The sequence below is a fragment of the Hemitrygon akajei genome, chromosome 7 (genome assembly GCF_048418815.1).
Source record: "Hemitrygon akajei chromosome 7, sHemAka1.3, whole genome shotgun sequence".
Classification (NCBI taxonomy): Eukaryota; Metazoa; Chordata; class Chondrichthyes; order Myliobatiformes; family Dasyatidae; genus Hemitrygon; species Hemitrygon akajei.
The window spans coordinates 160,903,167-160,920,647 of NC_133130.1; the positions used below are offsets into that span (position 1 = coordinate 160,903,167).

At 39.1% G+C, this 17,481-nt stretch overlaps 2 protein-coding genes across 5 annotated transcripts in view; one reads left to right on the plus strand and one right to left on the minus strand.

Annotated features, from left to right (window-relative positions):
- The window catches only part of dync2i2 (dynein 2 intermediate chain 2), a 36,584-nt gene extending 31,890 nt beyond the window's left edge, over window positions 1-4,694 (plus strand). The window contains exons 7-8 of the mRNA XM_073052384.1: window positions 1,264-1,421; window positions 3,566-4,694. Of these exons, the coding sequence (XP_072908485.1) occupies window positions 1,264-1,421; window positions 3,566-3,804 (397 nt within the window). The 3' untranslated portion in view covers window positions 3,805-4,694. The remainder of the gene's footprint in view (window positions 1-1,263; window positions 1,422-3,565) is intronic.
- Window positions 4,695-5,050: 356 nt separating this feature from the next.
- The window catches only part of sptan1 (spectrin alpha, non-erythrocytic 1), a 121,564-nt gene continuing 109,133 nt past the window's right edge, over window positions 5,051-17,481 (minus strand). For all 4 annotated transcript variants that reach the window (XM_073052380.1, XM_073052381.1, XM_073052379.1 and 1 more), the window contains 6 exons: window positions 13,929-13,983; window positions 11,016-11,212; window positions 10,220-10,273; window positions 9,993-10,139; window positions 9,338-9,485; window positions 5,051-5,365 (listed from right to left, as the gene is read on the minus strand). In XM_073052380.1, the coding sequence (XP_072908481.1) occupies window positions 5,240-5,365; window positions 9,338-9,485; window positions 9,993-10,139; window positions 10,220-10,273; window positions 11,016-11,212; window positions 13,929-13,983 (727 nt within the window). In that variant the 3' untranslated portion in view covers window positions 5,051-5,239. The remainder of the gene's footprint in view (window positions 5,366-9,337; window positions 9,486-9,992; window positions 10,140-10,219; window positions 10,274-11,015; window positions 11,213-13,928; window positions 13,984-17,481) is intronic.

The window sequence follows — 17,481 nt, forward strand, 5'->3', positions numbered from 1 at the left end:
CTATATGCTAACATGGCCAATTATCACATTTCTTTTTCTAACTGGTCTGCAATTACATCTCTAATTGCTTTAATAATAACATGCTCTGTATGAAAGATGTTATGGTAATTATCCTCTTAATTTCCTGCTTTCTGACTTCCTTTGCAAATAAAAATGTTTGTTATCTTAGAATCCAAAGGATTTTCACTCAGTCTAGGGAAATTTAGAAATTAAAACTAGTGCATTAACTTGTCACTTGTCCATCAGGTCCCAGGGACTTGTCAGCCTGTAGCTCTAACAATTTGTACAGGACCATGGCATTACTGTTGATAATTTTCCTGAGTTCTTCTAACTCATGAATGCCATTCTTTTCTGGGATGAGTTGTATTCCAGAATACAGTGCAGAATAATGCCAAATTCCTGTTTAATGCATCTGTCATTGCCTTGGTTTTTCATTATTAATTGCCAAGACTTGCTTTCTGTGGGATTTGCATTTTCTGATAACTGTCTTTGAAACTATCTGTAAACCTTTTTACTATCTGTTCCTGTATTTGTTATTCTTCTTTCTTTACTAATTTAGTTTTTAAAGTATTCTCTCTTCTGCCTTTGTACAATTGCAAGATTTTCTTTAAAATTTTAAAATTGCTTTCATAATCACAAAGGATGAGACCTCTCCTTACAAGTTTGCTTTCTCATTAGTGTTTTACCTTTCCTGCACAAGGCCATCATTGATAATTCTATACACCTACCTTTATAAGAGGTGGTAGCCTTGAAGGAATTCAGTTAACAAATTGTATGCTCCAGCTCAGTAATATATTATTCTTCAGGACCGGGAGGGGAGGGAAGAAACGCTTGATGTCTGACCTACACATTATTTAACCCTGTACAAGTTAAAATTGTAAACCCCAACTAATTAGGACTAGTAGACTTTCAGGACTCTGCAGCCTTCCTCATTTCACAGAGCTCCAGTGCAGTATTGGAAGATTGTTGCACTGTTAGAGATGCAGTTCTGTGGAGTCTGTTAATGGACGTAAAGGTAAAATTTAAAAGAAGAGCTAAGTATTTCTACTTAGTATCCGGATAAATATTTATTTGTCAATCTACAATAAATTGATAATCTAGATGCTGCTTTTCATTCATTACAGCGTGAATGCTTTTCATTTTTGGGTATTCCAAGATTTTGAATATGCAGCTGTAAGTTCACATTTCTGGTAAATGAGACTAGTGCAGCACATTAGCTGTACATTTGTATAAATGCTTAAGTTTTGAATGTTCTTCACCCAGAAACCTTTTTCTCACTGCTGGCACTGATGGACACGTTCATCTATACTCCATGTTGCAAGCCAAGCCAATTCTTTCTCTTCAGTTATCTCAAACATACCTCTTCAATGTTTGCTGGTCTCCAGTCCGACCTCTAGTCTTTGCTGCAGCCACAGGAGAGGGTAAGTGCAGTTATTGTATGATACTTTTAAAACCTTGGGTTTTGTTTTGATGGGAAAATTTAAAGACCTGATTTTTAAAAAAAAATGTATTCCTGTGATGCAGAGGACACTGGCCAAGTCTGTATGTACCACCCTGAAGCAAGGAAGCAATTAAGAGTCAATGACATCAATAAGTCAGGTTGTAGGCCAGATTCAATAAGCAGATTTCCTTTCCTGAACCAGCTGTTTTATTTACATGGTAACCTATGGACTCATTGTCACCATGGTTGAGTTTAAATTCCCCAGCTGCTATGTGTAGGATTTGAACTCCTTTCCCTTGATGCAAATCCAGTTACTTAAGCAGTCAGCAACCGCATTCTTGTAGCATAAATTTTAAATAAAGATTAAGTGGCAGAACATGCATTCCCCTTGTTACGTGCCCCTTAACTGGGTTGTCAAACCAGCAGAAATGGAACACTCGTTGGAGTCTGTAATTACTAGAAACTAATAAAGTTTATTAGTAAATTAAGTAATACAGTACATGAAATGCAAGGATATAAATGTAACAGGTTAGCAATGATAATATACACAGAAATATGGGAATAGGAATCAGCCAAGCTCTATCGAAGGCTAGGGGTAAATGATAAGTCTTCAAGTGAAGAAGAGTTCAGTTCAGTTTAGTGTAGTTCGAGGTAGTTGTTGTGGCACCATTGAAGAGAGAGTGAGAGATACAGCTGAAATTTCAGGCAAACCTTCCGTTATCTTCTTGTCCCATTGTGGTCACCGACTGTGACCCCTCAGTTACAGATGCGATCGTTCTTCCGTGGTGAACCCGTCATCCAGCCAAGGGTGGACACACAACAGGTCCCCACCAGTCGTACCTTTACACCCTGAGAGCCTCTGGCCGATTCCCATGAATCGGTCCTCCAAACTCCCACCAATTTGTGGGGGCACAATGCTCTCTTCAGGGTCTTGTGGCGTGTCTCCTGTTTTATCTCCCCCCCCCCCCCCCCCCCCCATGGGGTATCACCTGTCCATTAAACTTCACCATTTCCTTTTATCTCAGCAGGAGTGTTAACGAGCAGTTCATGTTCAAAGCAAAATGTCCCTGGCAGTATCACTGCAGACGCCAAAATACTGAATTATGTGTCTGTCTCTCTTATTAGCCTTTTGAATGGCTCTCCCTTAATCTCCCTTATCTCTCTTTCGTTATCTCTTTCTCATTAGCATTTTGGATGGCTCTCTTTTATCTCTCTCTTATTAGCAGCATCCGTTCTGCAGCTCTGCTTGGCTTCACACATAACACACTCAATGCACAAATTGGTAAGAGAAGCTGTATATATCCAAAAGTGTTCCTTTGAGTCTTTCGTGTCACCCTGTGCTCAGTGGCTTACACTGGTCTGTAATTTTAAATAATATTTTCAAAATTTTCAGCTTGGTTGTCAATCCCTTCATCCTTCTCTTCCCTTTCTGTGGCCTTCTCTCATGCTAATACCCTCCGCTCTCTTCTTCCTCCAGTTTCCTCAGCAGCTCTGCCTTGATTTGCTTAGTCTCCAGCCTGAACACTCTGTCCTTTCCTTCTTCTAAGACTTCCCTGAAATCTACAATCTTATCAAGCTTTTGATCACCAGCCAATACATGGGTTGAATCTTTTTTTGGCATTGACCTGATAAAGTTGCTAAATAAAGGCAAGCATTTACTTACACTGTTGGCTGTAGGATATTCTCTGTGCCCTATGTACATTTTGCAAAGAGCTGGGTGGTTTAGACTGCAGTCAGTGGTAATTTATCTTCTATCCAGCTTTAACATTGAGAAAGTATTACAAATCAGAATAGGTTATGAAAGAAAAATTAATATTAATTGAATATTTTTGAAGATGTATCTTGCATAATAGATAAGGGAGAACTAGTAAATGTGGTGCATTTCAATTTTCAAAACTTTTGGTGGAGTACTGCATAAGAGATTGGTTAGCTGGGAGGATATGTGAATTCTGAGAAGGAAACAGCTTCCAAATTATTGGCCATTTATTGCTCGTATTCTGTTTCTAATGAATTGTTAACATTTATATTTAAAGGGTACTGCATTTTTTTGTATCTCAATATCTTAAATCATTGTGTGAGAGGGATATTTTTAGCCTTAAAAACTGAGTGTTTTTATATTTACAGGAACTGTGTTGATTTATGATCTTGGGCAGAGCTCTCTGTGTCCCTCAATTTCCATTGAGCAGTGTGCTGAGAACAAACCAGTTTACTGCCTGGCTTTTAATCCAAAACAACCGCAGTTGCTTGCAGCTGGTAATGCAAAAGGAAGTGTCAAAATCTGGCAGCTGAATGCAGAACTGATGAAGCAACGACCAAGAGAGATGATTTTACTTGAGCAACTTGCTAATGAAGTGGCAAATTGACTGACTGAAGACCTGGAGAATATTTTCCCCAACTCTAGCATTTCCAGCTTGTACATTACGAACTAATTCAGCATATTTTCTTAATTTTTAAATATTCTAGTATTAATCTGTAATACTTTTGTAATACAAAGTATTTAAGAACCAGAACTCTTAATTCCTTAGTCTAGTATACACAGGTTGCATCTTGTGAGAAACTGAATCAGCCTGGTAGCAGCTTTGAATTAGCTGTTCCCATCCAGCATTGTGGAGGATCACCCAATCTTCTCTAAACTGCTCAATTTCCACTTAGTTGCATGTATATCTAGTGAGAGAGACACTAAAGAGGTTTTGCAGGGATTTGGAGGCTACTGAGGGTGTGGATCAGGGTAATCAAGATCCCTATACACCTACATATTTTTCATGAGAAGTAGAACCCAGGAATCCACATTCGTTGTAGCAACGGTAACCTACACCCCAAAAAAAACCCTGCAGTCACCACTGGTGGGGGGGGGGGGGGGGAGAAACACTATCTGGCATTATGATAAAGGCAGTACTAGTAACATTTGCTGTCAGTTCATTGTAAAACTGAAAGCAGTTTAACACATTGTTTAGTGATCCAGCTGTTCTATGTATTGTGCTGTTTTTCAGTTTTTAATTTGATCAGTTTCTCTTGATTGTAATAGTGAAACCTGGACTAAAATACTCATTTTTAAATAATAAGGCTTTTTGACAGGATGAGTTCTAAATTACATTTCAAAGTTGTATTAAGTGATAACTTATTGAGAACAAATATCTTCATTATTGTAATTTTCTTGAATTCAAGATGTAGTCATTTTTATTAAATACTTGTCCTTATTTGTGTATTTTCTAAGCTTGAACTTTTCAATACATAAAAATAGCAATGATTGTGGTTTTACTGGTTATTTGTGTTTCAATCAGATTGGGTGTTATTCAACCACATGACATTGTGATTGCTGGATACAGTTGAACATATACCACCACCTACTACAATGATTGCTGTTTTTGTGAGCAGCTTTTGGGAAGTACATTCCCTTCACTGTTGACAGGTCTATGTTTCTGGATTAGATCCCCACTCCTTCTCTGGCCTTACTGATCTTGTTCTTTGACATCTGTGTGAATTAGTGGCAATCTTTCAGCAGAAAATTTAATTAAAACAATCAGTAGGTCAAATGAAAATTCCAGAGGTGGTACTGAAGAGTACCAGCAATAATGAAATTAGCCTTCTTATTGAACAACATAACCAGTGTTCAGTTTGAATCAGCAAATGTTTATTATTTTCAGCACACTGCAGTAAGGGGTACAGAGTAAAAAATTTTCCAGACGAAGCACAAGCAAATAGATTAATTGACATCTTGCTGCACAGTTCATAGATGCATGGAAATTAGGCAGGGTCATGCAGAGCAGCTGTTAGCAGGTACACCTGGATTGAGAGAGCTTAATTCACAAACAGTGATCGTGTGAATTCCACGTAGTCGAAGGCCGAAGGAATCTCTCTGCCTTTACTATCTGTATAAGGCTTCATGTGCGAGAGGCAGTAATCAGCCTGCTCCCGTGACAAGTTCTATAAAGAAAGCAGAAGAATTGTCAACTCAAGAACTCCTCCATGTTTAAGCTAGATTTTTACTAGATTTTACTACAATGAGGAAAGGGTTAGTTAGCAATCTTGTCATGCGAGGCCCCTTGGGTAAGAGTGACCATAATATGGTGGAATTCTTCGTTAAGATGGAGAGTGACATAGTTAATTCAGAAACAAAGGATCTGAACTTAAAGAAGGGTAACTTTGAAGGTATGAGATGTGAATTAGCTAAGATAGACTGGCAAATGATACTTAAAGGGTTGACGGTGGATATGCAATGGCAAGCATTTAAAAATCGCATGGATAAACTACAACAATTGTTCTTCCCAGTTTGGCAAAAGAATAAACCAGGGAAGGTAGTGCACCCGTGGGTGACAAGGGAAATTAGGGATAGTATCAAGTCCAAAGAAGAAACATAAATTAGCAAAAAAAAAAAGCAGCACACCTGAGGACTGGGAGAAATTCAGAGACCAGCAGAGGAGGACAAAGGGCTTAATTAGGAAAGGGAAAAAAGATTATGAGAGAAAGCTGGCAGGGAACATAAAAACTGACTGTAAAAGCTTTGATAAGATACGTGAAAAGAAAACAATTGGTCAAGACAAATGTAGGTCCTTTACAGTCAGAAACAGGTGAATTGATCATAGGGAACAAAGACATGGCAGACCAATTGAATAACTACTTTGGTTCTGTCTTCACTAAGGAGGATATAAATAATCTTCCGGAAATAGTAAGGGACCGAGGGTCTAGTGAGATGGAGGAACTGAGGGAAATACATGTTAGTAGGGAAGTGGTGTTAGGTAAATTGAAGGGATTAAAGGCAGATAAATCCCCAGGGCCAGATGGTCTGCATCCCAGAGTGCTTAAGGAAGTAGCCCAAGAAATAGTGGATGCATTAGTGATAATTTTTCAAAACTCCTTAGATTCTGGATTAGTTCCTGAGGATTGGAGGGTGGCTAATGTAACCCCACTTTTTCAAAAAGGAGGGAGAAAGAAACCGGGGAATTATAGACCAGTTAGTCTGACATCAGTGGTGGGGAAAATGCTAGAGTCGGTTATCAAAGATGTGATAACAGCACATTTGGAAAGAGGTGAAATCATCGGACAAAGTCAGCATGGATTTGTGAAAGGAAAATCATGTCTGACGAATCTTAGAATTTTTTGAAGATGTAACTAGTAGAGTGGATGGGGAGAGCCAGTGGATGTGGTATATTTAGATTTTCAAAAGGCTTTTGACAAGGTCCCACACAGGAGATTAGTGTGCAAACTTAAAGCACACGGTATTGGGGGTATGGTATTGATGTGGATAGAGAATTGGTTGGCAGACAGGAAGCAAAGAGTGGGAGTAAACGGGACCTTTTCAGAATGGCAGGCAGTGACTAGTGGGGTACTGCAAGGCTCAGTGCTGGGACCCCAGTTGTTTACAATATATATTAATGATTTAGACAAGGGAATTAAATGCAGCATCTTCAAGTTTGCGGATGACACGAAGCTAGGCGGCGGTGAGGAGGATGCAGGGTGACTTGGATAGGTTAGGTGAGTGGGCAAATTCATGGCAGATGCAATTTAATGTGGATAAACGTGAGGTTATCCACTTTGGTTGCAAGAACAGGAAAACATTATTATCTGAACGGTGGCCGATTAGGAAAAGGGGAAATGCAACGAGACCTGGGTGTCATTGTACACCAGTCATTGAAGGTGGGCATGCAGGTACAGCAGGCGGTGAAAAAGGCAAATGGTATGTTGGCATTCATAGCAAAAGGATTTGAGTACAGGAGCAGGGAGGTTCTACTGCAGTTGTACAAGGCCTTGGTGAGACCGCACCTAGAATATTGTGTGCAGTTTTGGTCCCCTAATCTGAGGAAAGACATTCTTGCCATAGAACGAGTACAGAGAAGGTTCACCAGATTGATTCCTGGGATGGCAGGACTTTCATATGAAGAAAGACTGGATCGACTAGGCTTATACTCACTGGAATTTACAAGATTGAGGGGGGATCTTATTGAAACGTATAAAATTCTAAAGGGATTGGACAGGCTAGGTGCAGGAAGATTGTTTCTGATGTTGAGGAAGTCCAGAACGAAGGGTCACAGCTTAAGGATAAAGGGGAAGCCTTTTAGGACCGAGATGAGGAAAAACTTCTTCACACAGAGAGTGGTGAATCTGTGGAATTCTCTGCCACAGGAAACAGTTGAGGCCGGTTCATTGGCTATATTTAAGAGGAAGTTAGATATGGCCCTTGTGGCTAAAGGGATCAGGGGGTATGGAGCAAAAGCAGGTACAGGGTTCTGAGTTGGATGATCAGCCATGATCATACTGAATGGCGGTGCAGGCTCGAAGGGCCAAATGGCCTACTCCACCTATTTTCTATGTTTCTAGATCAAATGAACAATATTGTTCTTACACGTCTATATCCAGTACTATGAGGCCATCCATTGGTTGATCACTGACATCATGGCCTAGCTTTCTACATGATATGCAGGCTGATATTTAAGGCAGAGCAATATAATATGCATAGCAAGCTGTTGCCCATGAAGCTGATGAATTCAAAGAATGGCAGAGACAGATTGTCACCAGCAGCTTTGTAGGAGTTGGTTGTCAATATTGAACTCAATGCCTTTGGGACTTATGCCTTTGGGACTTCAACTCCAGATTTTTTCTCTGGGTTTACTCCCAAAGCACTCTCCATGAGTGAGCATAGCTGCAAGGCAGGGGAGGTTTTCCATTCTCCTAGATGAGTTGCCAACCACTGCTAACAAGCCCTATCTGCCCCAACTGACTGGTTCTAAGGCACAGTAACCTAACTGCCCTTGCCCCTTCTGTCAGTAGAAATGGTTCTGCAGGACTTAGTGGCTAAGCCACACAAGAAGGCCAGGAGCTGGACCTCGTTGCCACAGGCTATTTGAGATGCTCAAAATTGGGAGCATTTAATAGGTAGTGGGAACTTAGTCTCATTACCCCACCCCATGTCTATGACAACCTTAAGGAACCATCCAGCACTAAAACAATGTGAAATGGCTATGTACAGATGTCCAGTACTGAAATCAATATAGCATTGTGGCATCCATTATAGCAACCTGCTTTTTCTTGAACTGCAACTTTGCAAATTCCTCTTGATGTCCATGCTCTGATGTTCTACAGTTGTTTTGCTTTCAAATAAAGGAGAAGATTGCTGGGACTGAAACACTTGATTTTTTTGTTAGATATACAGGTACCAAAGGGATAATGTCCCTTTGTTTAAAAAGGGTGGTGGGGGTAAGCTTACAAATAGACTGGTGAGCTTACAGTGCTAGGGAACATACTGAAGATTAAGGGGATAGGATTTGTGTTAACTTGGAAGGGAAGGGTCTGTTCAGAAGTCAGCATTCTTTTGAGCAAGAAATGTTACCTCAAAACCTAATTATTTTTTGGGGAAGTAGCAAAGAAAATTGGAGTTGGAGCAGTAGATGTGGTTTACATGGACTGCATTAAGATTTCTGGCAAGGTCCCAATGGCAGCCTGGTCAAGGATTGGTGGAATTCTATATAAGGATATAGAGGAATGTAATTAAACTGAAAAACAGTGCGGAGTGGTGGCAGATGGAACTTAATTGCCTGGCAGTATGAAGTAATGAAGTTTGGGAACTTGAATTCTAGTAGGACATAAATACATAGTCTTTAAAAGTGGCTCCACATGTGGATGAGGTAATAAAAGCAGCACTTGGCACTTGGTGTGCTTGCCTTCACAGGCTGAATCATCAAGTATAAAAGAGTTGAAAGGTGTAGAAAACATTATTTAGACTGCACAGTGTACAGTTCTGATTATACTACAGGGATGATGTGGTAGTAATATTGAGTGCAGAAGAGTTTCATCAGAATCTTACCTGGTGTGGAGGCTGACATGAGCATTGTGACCAAAAGGGGTTTGTTTCTATGTTGTACAATTCTATAATTCAATCACAAACCATATCTGTTTCAGTACCTGATATAATTCTTCACGCGTGACAAATGGTTTTCCTTCTGAGCTGAGGGCACGGAAAGCACTCTCAATCTCCTCACTGGACTTAACATTCTCTGTTTCTCTACTGATCATAAAGGCCATGTATTCCTGTAGTGAAACGTATCCATCTCTGCAAATCAGATAAAGGAAACATTAAAATGCAGGCAAGGAAAATGAACTGGAAATCTCTAAATTTAACTACATTCAATGCAAAGTAGAGTAGTAGTAATTGTATTAATATGTATTATATACTAGAATAACTTGAATTTGGATTGAGTAAGTTGAAGTGATTTACTTTAAAGTTCCCATTCAAAAGGCATGTAAACGTCTGGTTTAGACAGTAAGTACTGACCAATAGTCTTACAGTGAAATGCATGGGAGCAAGCAAGAAGGATTGAAACCCATGGCCAATTCTCCTACCAAGAGGGAATTAAAGTTATTTGTAATGTTCGTTCTGCCTGTGAACAAGGATAATTAAGACTAGCTATGTCAGGCAGGTCACAATACAATTTATTTGTTGCATTGCTCAATTACTCTATTCCAGCCTTTAACAAATTAGTTAAGTCTTATTTCTAAGAAGTTATGGTGTGATAAAGTCTTGAATTATCTCCTGCACCAAACTGTGGACTCATCTCACCGGTTGGGATCAACAGCATTCAATATAGCTTCAAATTCGAGGTCCTGTTCTCCTTCCTCTACCATTGGCAAATCATAACCCAGAGAGCGCAAGCATGATTTAAATTCCTGATGATTTAGACGTCCTAATTTGTCCTTGTCGAAATGCCTAGGAGAAAAATAGAAATATTTAATGTCACCATTGTAGCAACACATTAAAAAATACACAAAATAAACAAGCCAACTTACTTGAACATCATACTGAATTCTTTAAGAGCTTCCTCTGTTACACCAGTAGTGTTCCTAAAAATAAAAAGAGAAGCAATCAGTGTAATTTTCATAACAAATTTACACTTCTACTTGCTCATGCAAGTTGAAAATAAAGGCAAGGAAATGTGATGTTCCTATGTTGAGGTACAGATGATGTGACCTGACTTTTCTGCTTTAAGTTCTAATGTGATTATATCAAATTCCATGACAAGTTTGTAAACCTTACCTTACAATTGTATGCATTATGCAAGAACTGCTTGTTAAAGTAAAGGCTTGGTTCTACAAAAAATTTATTTCCTTTACTATATGCCTTAGGGCCTTTCAAGTTGATTTCTCATTCATTTTCTTCCAAAATAATTGTTGCTGCTTTCACATTCTGATAGAGGCACTGTGGACCAAAGGGCCTGTTGCTGTGTTGTACTGTTCTATGTTGTTCAGATCAGTGTGTAAAACCTTACATTTGCCCTTTGTATAATGTAACATAGAAACAGCTTCCATTTGCTTAGTATACACACACACATACATACATAACCTGATAAAGGGTCTCAGCCTAGAACAAAGACTACTCTTTTCCATAGATGCTGCCTGACCTGCCGAGTTACTCTATGTTGCTTCAGATTTCCAACACCTGCAGTTTTTTTTGTGTTTGTGATATTATATATCTTTTACTCCAGCTTCACTAGCCTAACAATGTAGTTAAAATTCTTCTTGCCTGCAGTCCACATACTCGAGGACCTCCACGTTCTTCCCAAGTGTTTAAGCTATTTTTGCTTACCTAGCCTGTATTTGTTGTTCCAAGTTGTGTTGCATTCTCATGCCCAGTTGATCTAGTTGGTCCCATTGCTGTGCCAATCCCACAGTACTGTGCTCTGTGTACTTATTATCCAAGATCAATGCCTCCTCCATTGCTGCCCCAAGGTCTTCAATCTTTTTCAATTGACTTCTCATTGCCCGAATCTCCTGATGCTTTCTCTGTGAATGAATAGATTTGAGGGTCATTTCCATAAGACACAGGAACAGTATTAGGCTGTTTGGCCTATGAGGTCTGCTCTGCCATTCAGTCATGGCTGATCCTTTTTACCCTTCCACAGCCCCCCCCCCCCCCCGGCCTTCTCCCTGTAACCTTTGATGCCATGTACAATCAAGAACCTTAAATACACCCAATGACCTGGCCTTCAGAGCTGCCTGTGGTAACAAATTCCACAAATTCACCACCCTCTGGCTACAGAAATTTCTCTGCATCTCTATTGTAAATGGATTACCCTCTACCCTGAGGCGTGCCCCTTTGTAATAGATTCCCACACCATAGAAAACATCCTTTACACATCTACTCTGTCTAGATCTTTCAACATTCGAAAGGTTCCAATGAGATCCCCCTGCTCATCCTTCTAAATTCCAGTGAGTACAGACCCAGAGCTATCAAACGTTCCTTGTAATATAACCCTTGCGTTCCTGGAATCATCCTTATGAACCTCCTCTGAACCCTCTCCAATGCCAGCTCATCTTTTCTAAGATGAGGGGCCCAAATCTATTCACAAGACTCAAGGTGAGGCCTCACCAGTGCCTTGTAAAGCTTCAGCATCACATCCATGCTCTTGTAATTCTAGACCTCTTGAAATGAATGCTAACATTACATTTGCCTTCCTCACCACCGACTCTACCTGCAAGTTAACCTTTAGAGTCTTCTGCACAAGGACTCCCAAGTCCCTCTGCGTATCAGATTTTTGGATTTTCTCCGTTTAGAAAACATTTATTTCTACTACCAAAGTGCATGACCATGTATTTTCCAACATTGTACTTCATTTGCCACTCTTTTGCACATTCTCCTAATCTAAGTCCTTTTGCAACCTACCTGTTTTCTCAACACTACCAATCCCTCCACCAATCTTTGTATCTTCTGCAAACTTGCAACCAAGCCATCTATTCCATCATCTAAATCATTGATATACAGCATAAAAAGAAGTGGTCCCAACACTGACCCCTGTGAACACCACTGGCAGCCAACCAGAAAAGAATCCTTTTATTCCCAGTCACTGCCTCCTACTAATCAGCCAATGCTCGAACCATGCCAGTAACTTTTCAGTGTTACCATGGGCTCTTAACTTGGTAAGCAGCCGCATGTATGGCATATTTCCCTCCAGGTTCTATTTTGCTAACCAGTTCTTTCTAATACCAGTTCCTTTTGTACCACGACAAAGCCACAAAGCTATTAATGCACGATATTCTAAATGCAAGCCATAAAGAATGCAAAAGCAGTTATGAGTCTTTCCCATTATAACTGGATGCCTACTAAAACTAAAGAACACATATGATTATATTTATTTTTTGAGATACAGTGCAGAATAGACCCAGAATAGTGCAGAATTGTCACAGGACAATTTACAACAACCAATTAACCTACCAAGCGGTATGTCTTTGAACTGTGGAAGGAAACTGGAACACCTGGAGAAAGCCCAAGCGGTCACAGGGAGAATATACAAACTCCTTATAGGCAGCAGCAGGAATTGAACGCTGGTCACCCGTACTGTAAAGTGTTGTGCTAACCACTACACTACTGTGCTGCCTTAATTGTACACGATCTCCACCAGCAAAATATACATTGGAATGAATAAAGGGTATTCTCATAAAAGAAACAACGTTTTAAAATTAAAACATGTTAGAATTATAATCAGTAATATTTACATTTTAGTCAGTGCTCCTTTACACAACGATCTGTAATAAGCCTCCACTTAAGCCTTAGTTGTACACTAAATGATTACAATGCTCTGAGGCTTAGAGAGCACACTATAATTAGATGCCCAAAGTTCAAAAAGGAAGTCATAATCTTGGAAAAGATGCCAAGGAACTTTACCGGAATGGGATAAGATAGTCGGTTTTTGATGTATACATTTATGAACATTGATCACTCTTGATATTAATTCGGTGACATGAAAGACACTTCTAGATATAAAGCAAGCAGGGATAAATAGTTTCCCCTGAAAACCAACTGGGCAAAAACATCTGGAGGCGGAATGAGAAATTACTTTGAGGTTTCTAAATTTCTGCAAAACATTATTTTGATAGACGTAATCAGTCCCTTTCTTTTAAAAAAAAGGTTTGAAGGGCTCCTTACAGGGGCTGGGGGTGAAAATCAGAACAGAAGACATCACAGGCAAGAGTGGAAGGTCTCTTCTGTGATACAAAATTCTGTAAAGATCCACTATAACTAACACAGAAAGACTGCTCCTGCACAGTAAAGTCAACTGCTTGGATCTCACTTTCTCTCCCAATTTTAAAACATTTTAGTAATCGTTCCATATTTTAATGGCATAGTGCCAACAAAATGCTTTCCAATTTGTCATTTTTTGAGGAATAATCCAGAAACTTTCTCTGTCTAGCACTGAGCAAGGGCTTGATTGGCTGCTGTTGTGGCCTATGTTGCTCTGCCGAGCACTGTGGGCATGCTATGTTGTCGCCATATGCGGGATATTTGTGCACACCCTTGAATGCGTTGGTTATTAATACAATGGCACATTTTACTGTATGTTCTGATGCATACATGATTAATAAATCTTGAATCTTGATTGTTCAAATAAGATTTGAAAATGAGAAGTCTTGAAAGATATCATGGGAGAGCCATTAACCACTTATGTCTATTAAAAACTGAGATTCTATTATTCAAAGCTGGAGAGAACAAAGCCCTTCCTACCTTGGTCGCCTCCAACTGTGATTCCAGTGTTCCTGATTCCTCCACCATGCAAGACCTGATACACAAATTTATCAAAATTACAAAATAATCTAATGAGAGCATATTGATTATTCAGGTATATTACCTTTTAAATAAAAATTCTAGAAGCCATCAAACTCAAAATGGTGAATTAAAAAAAAAATCACAATTCTGGAACCTAAGCGCAGATTACAGATTGTTTCTCAAATAAAAAATGCTTTCCAGAAAACAGTTTTTGTTTAAAAACTACTTATCTGTAGCATTATAAACATTCAAGGATCTCATGTCTTATTTACAAAGGACATTAGTGACCTTTCCCGATTTAAAAAGTAAATGTATTTATCAAAAGCAATTATGAAAGATCACCTTTATTAAAAGGAATACATGAATCAAGATTTAGGTCTGCTACCTGATCTTAAGGCTATGAAATTCAGTTTTGAAAAAATAAATTGCTTTTGTTTGTAGGAAGTGACACTAAAATGTCTATTGGTTCACAATTCTGTAATCTAGAATGGGAAGCACTCCGCTTCACGTGTAAAAAAATCTGATACTTTTACTTGTTTGAATTCACAATGCTCTGTTTTTAAGGTACAGATTTATGGCATGCTAAACTCAACTGCTCTAGCTTCTAATGCAAAATCTTCTGCTCTACAACAGTAACATCTTAGTCTGCATAAACCAAGAGCAGAGTTTTGCAGCAATATTCAGCTCATTAAATACAAAAGCTGGAAAACCTAAATTAATTAATATGTTACTTGCAACAAGCCATTTACCCTACCAGGTCCTCCACAGCAATTCCATCAGTCCCATTCTTGCCTCCAATTTCCCCCTGCAGATGTGCAACTTATTTTCTCACATGCTGAACAGAGCACATGGCAGAGAACATGGTGCATGGCAAAAGAGAAACGGATAATTTTTATGTCTTCGTTACTTAACCACACTAGGGGATATTTTTACTGTAGCCTATTAAACTACTAGCATGCCTTTGGGTCACAGAGGAAACCACAGCATCCAGCAGAAGTCATTAGTATGTGTAACTCCATACAGGATCTAAGATAAGGATCAAACTTGTGGCTCTGGAGCTGTGAGGGAGTAACATCAACAGCTGCACTATAGCTAAACTCCAGAAACCGAGCACAGAGTCAGTCACGTAAAGGATAAAGAGCAAATATAAAGCTTGATTTTTAGCCAGTCATTTTGGCTTGGCAACAGCATCCCCGCAATTACCATTAGCACAGGCACACCACAAAGCTGTCTGCATAGCCCCCTGCTCGACTCACTCTATACTTGTGATGGCAAGGCCAAGCATAACTCCAATACCGTATTTAAGTTTGAACAATAAAACCTACAAAAAGTAGTGGATACACCCCAGTCCATCATGGGTAAAGTCCTCCCCACCACTAAGCACTGAGCAAGGAGCACTGTCACAGGAAAGCAACATCATTCATCATCGAGGGCCCCCACCATCCAGGCCGTGCTCTCTTTTACTGCTGCCATCAGGAAGGAGTCTCAGGACCCATACCCTAGTTCAGGAACAGTTATTACCTCTCAACTATCAGGCTCTTGAGTCAGAGCATATAACTTCACTCACCCCATCACTGAACTGTTCCCACAACTTTTAAGGACTCTTCCTCTCATGTTCTCCATATCTACCTATTTATTATTCCATTGTTCTTCTTTTTGTTTTTGCTCAGTTTGTTATCTTTTGCATATTGGTTGTTTGTAAGTGTTGTGTGTGGTCTTTCATTGATTCTTGACATTTACTGTGAATGCCCGCAAGAAAAAAATCTCAGAACTGTATATGCGACATCTATGTACTTTGATAATTTCCTTTGAACTTGTGGAATGAATCAGTTATAAAGAATGTTAAAGTCAGAATGTATTAAAACCATTAGGGCAGAATCCTTTCTCCATTCTGTATAGATCTCAGCCTTCTCAGCCATGCACTAAACAAAATCAGTAAAGGGCAAGTGAAAATCAGTATTCAAAGGGCATGGAGCAGGAGGAACATGGGTAGAAGCCTAGAAGATTATTCTTCTAAATCACAGAATGTACGTTAATTAACTGAGGCAGAAAATAAAATGGGCATCATCGTTAAAGAAAATTGCATGTCAGTAAGTATTATGGATACCTACATGTGTGAATTTAGGAATAATTCTGAAGTATACAAACAGATGTTTATAGCTGCAACTCAAACCAGTTTCACAGTTGCTTCTTCAATAAATTAATACTCAGGTGAAATGTTACATCCTGGAATAAAGGCCCATATTAATCAGTAGAAGATTAATGTTTTATCAAAAAAGACTAATCAAGATTGTTAAAAAAATCCCATGTTGCAGTTCTGTTTCAACATGCCTATGAACTTTAGTCTAATTTACATTATAACATGAGAATCCCCCAAGTCAGGTGAATAACAATTTATTAATATGTAATTAGGTTAACACTCCCTTTGTCAATTAAGTTACATAACTGATTATACCATTTTACTTTTTAAAAGGTGTCTCTCTCTTTTGGTGATGTCAGAGGACGTTACTCAGGTTCTGCATTTATGATTTGGACTTTACGCTATGGATTTTTTCTGTCTTATGATTTTTATATTCTGTGTTTTTACGAGTTATTTGGTTTTTTTGTGCAGGGCAGGGGGGGTTTGGGGTTGATGCTCTTGTTGCGCTTTTTGGGGCAGAGGGGGATTGGGAGATTGATGATTGCGTTACTGTTTTGTGTACTGGGGTGGGTCTTCTGTTTCTCTTTGAACTGACTTCTATGGTTTTCTTTGTTTTGTGACTATCTGGAGAAAACAAATCTCAGAGTCGTATACTGCATACACACTTTAATAATAAATGCACCTTTGAATCTTTTGAAATTATTCTCCAAGGTAAGTTAAGACAATGGGAACTAAAATCATAACTTAAGTGCTACCAAAATAAACAAAAATGTCACATCCGTCCATAATGGAAGCATTCCTTCAAAAACTTGATTCTTTCATTATGCTGTCATGATTCAGGACCAACACCTTTGCCCACATCCCCGTCTGCAAAGTGAGTAAGTTCCTATTTCTTAGGTTCTGATTAAGCATAGGGTCATCCAAGCATTGAAAACTTAGGAAAAAACCTGTACCTACCAAGCTGAATGTGAGCTAGATTTATTGTCACCAGTTATTGAATGAGGATTATTCAAGAATGAGGTGGGTGGAGATGCAGATACACAAGGTGCTCGTGTGCATATGGAATACCTGGATAAAATAGTCTCTGAGCTCAAATATTCAAGTTATGATTGTGTAAATGAAGGCTCCTCTTTTTTTTTTGTTTTTAATTATCCATTCCCAAATCTGCCCTCAGGTCTAACCAGTGTGTCAACAGTCTGGAATGAAAAACCTCAAATCAAATTAGCTCTCGTGGGACATGTATGAGATGAAATGGCGGCACAGATGCCATCTGGGTTCTGAAAGTTTTTAAAGCATATCCCTGATGATTCTGTGAGTGGCTGAAAACACAGGGGCAGTGATATACCATGTTCATTTCTTGCTACACCATGT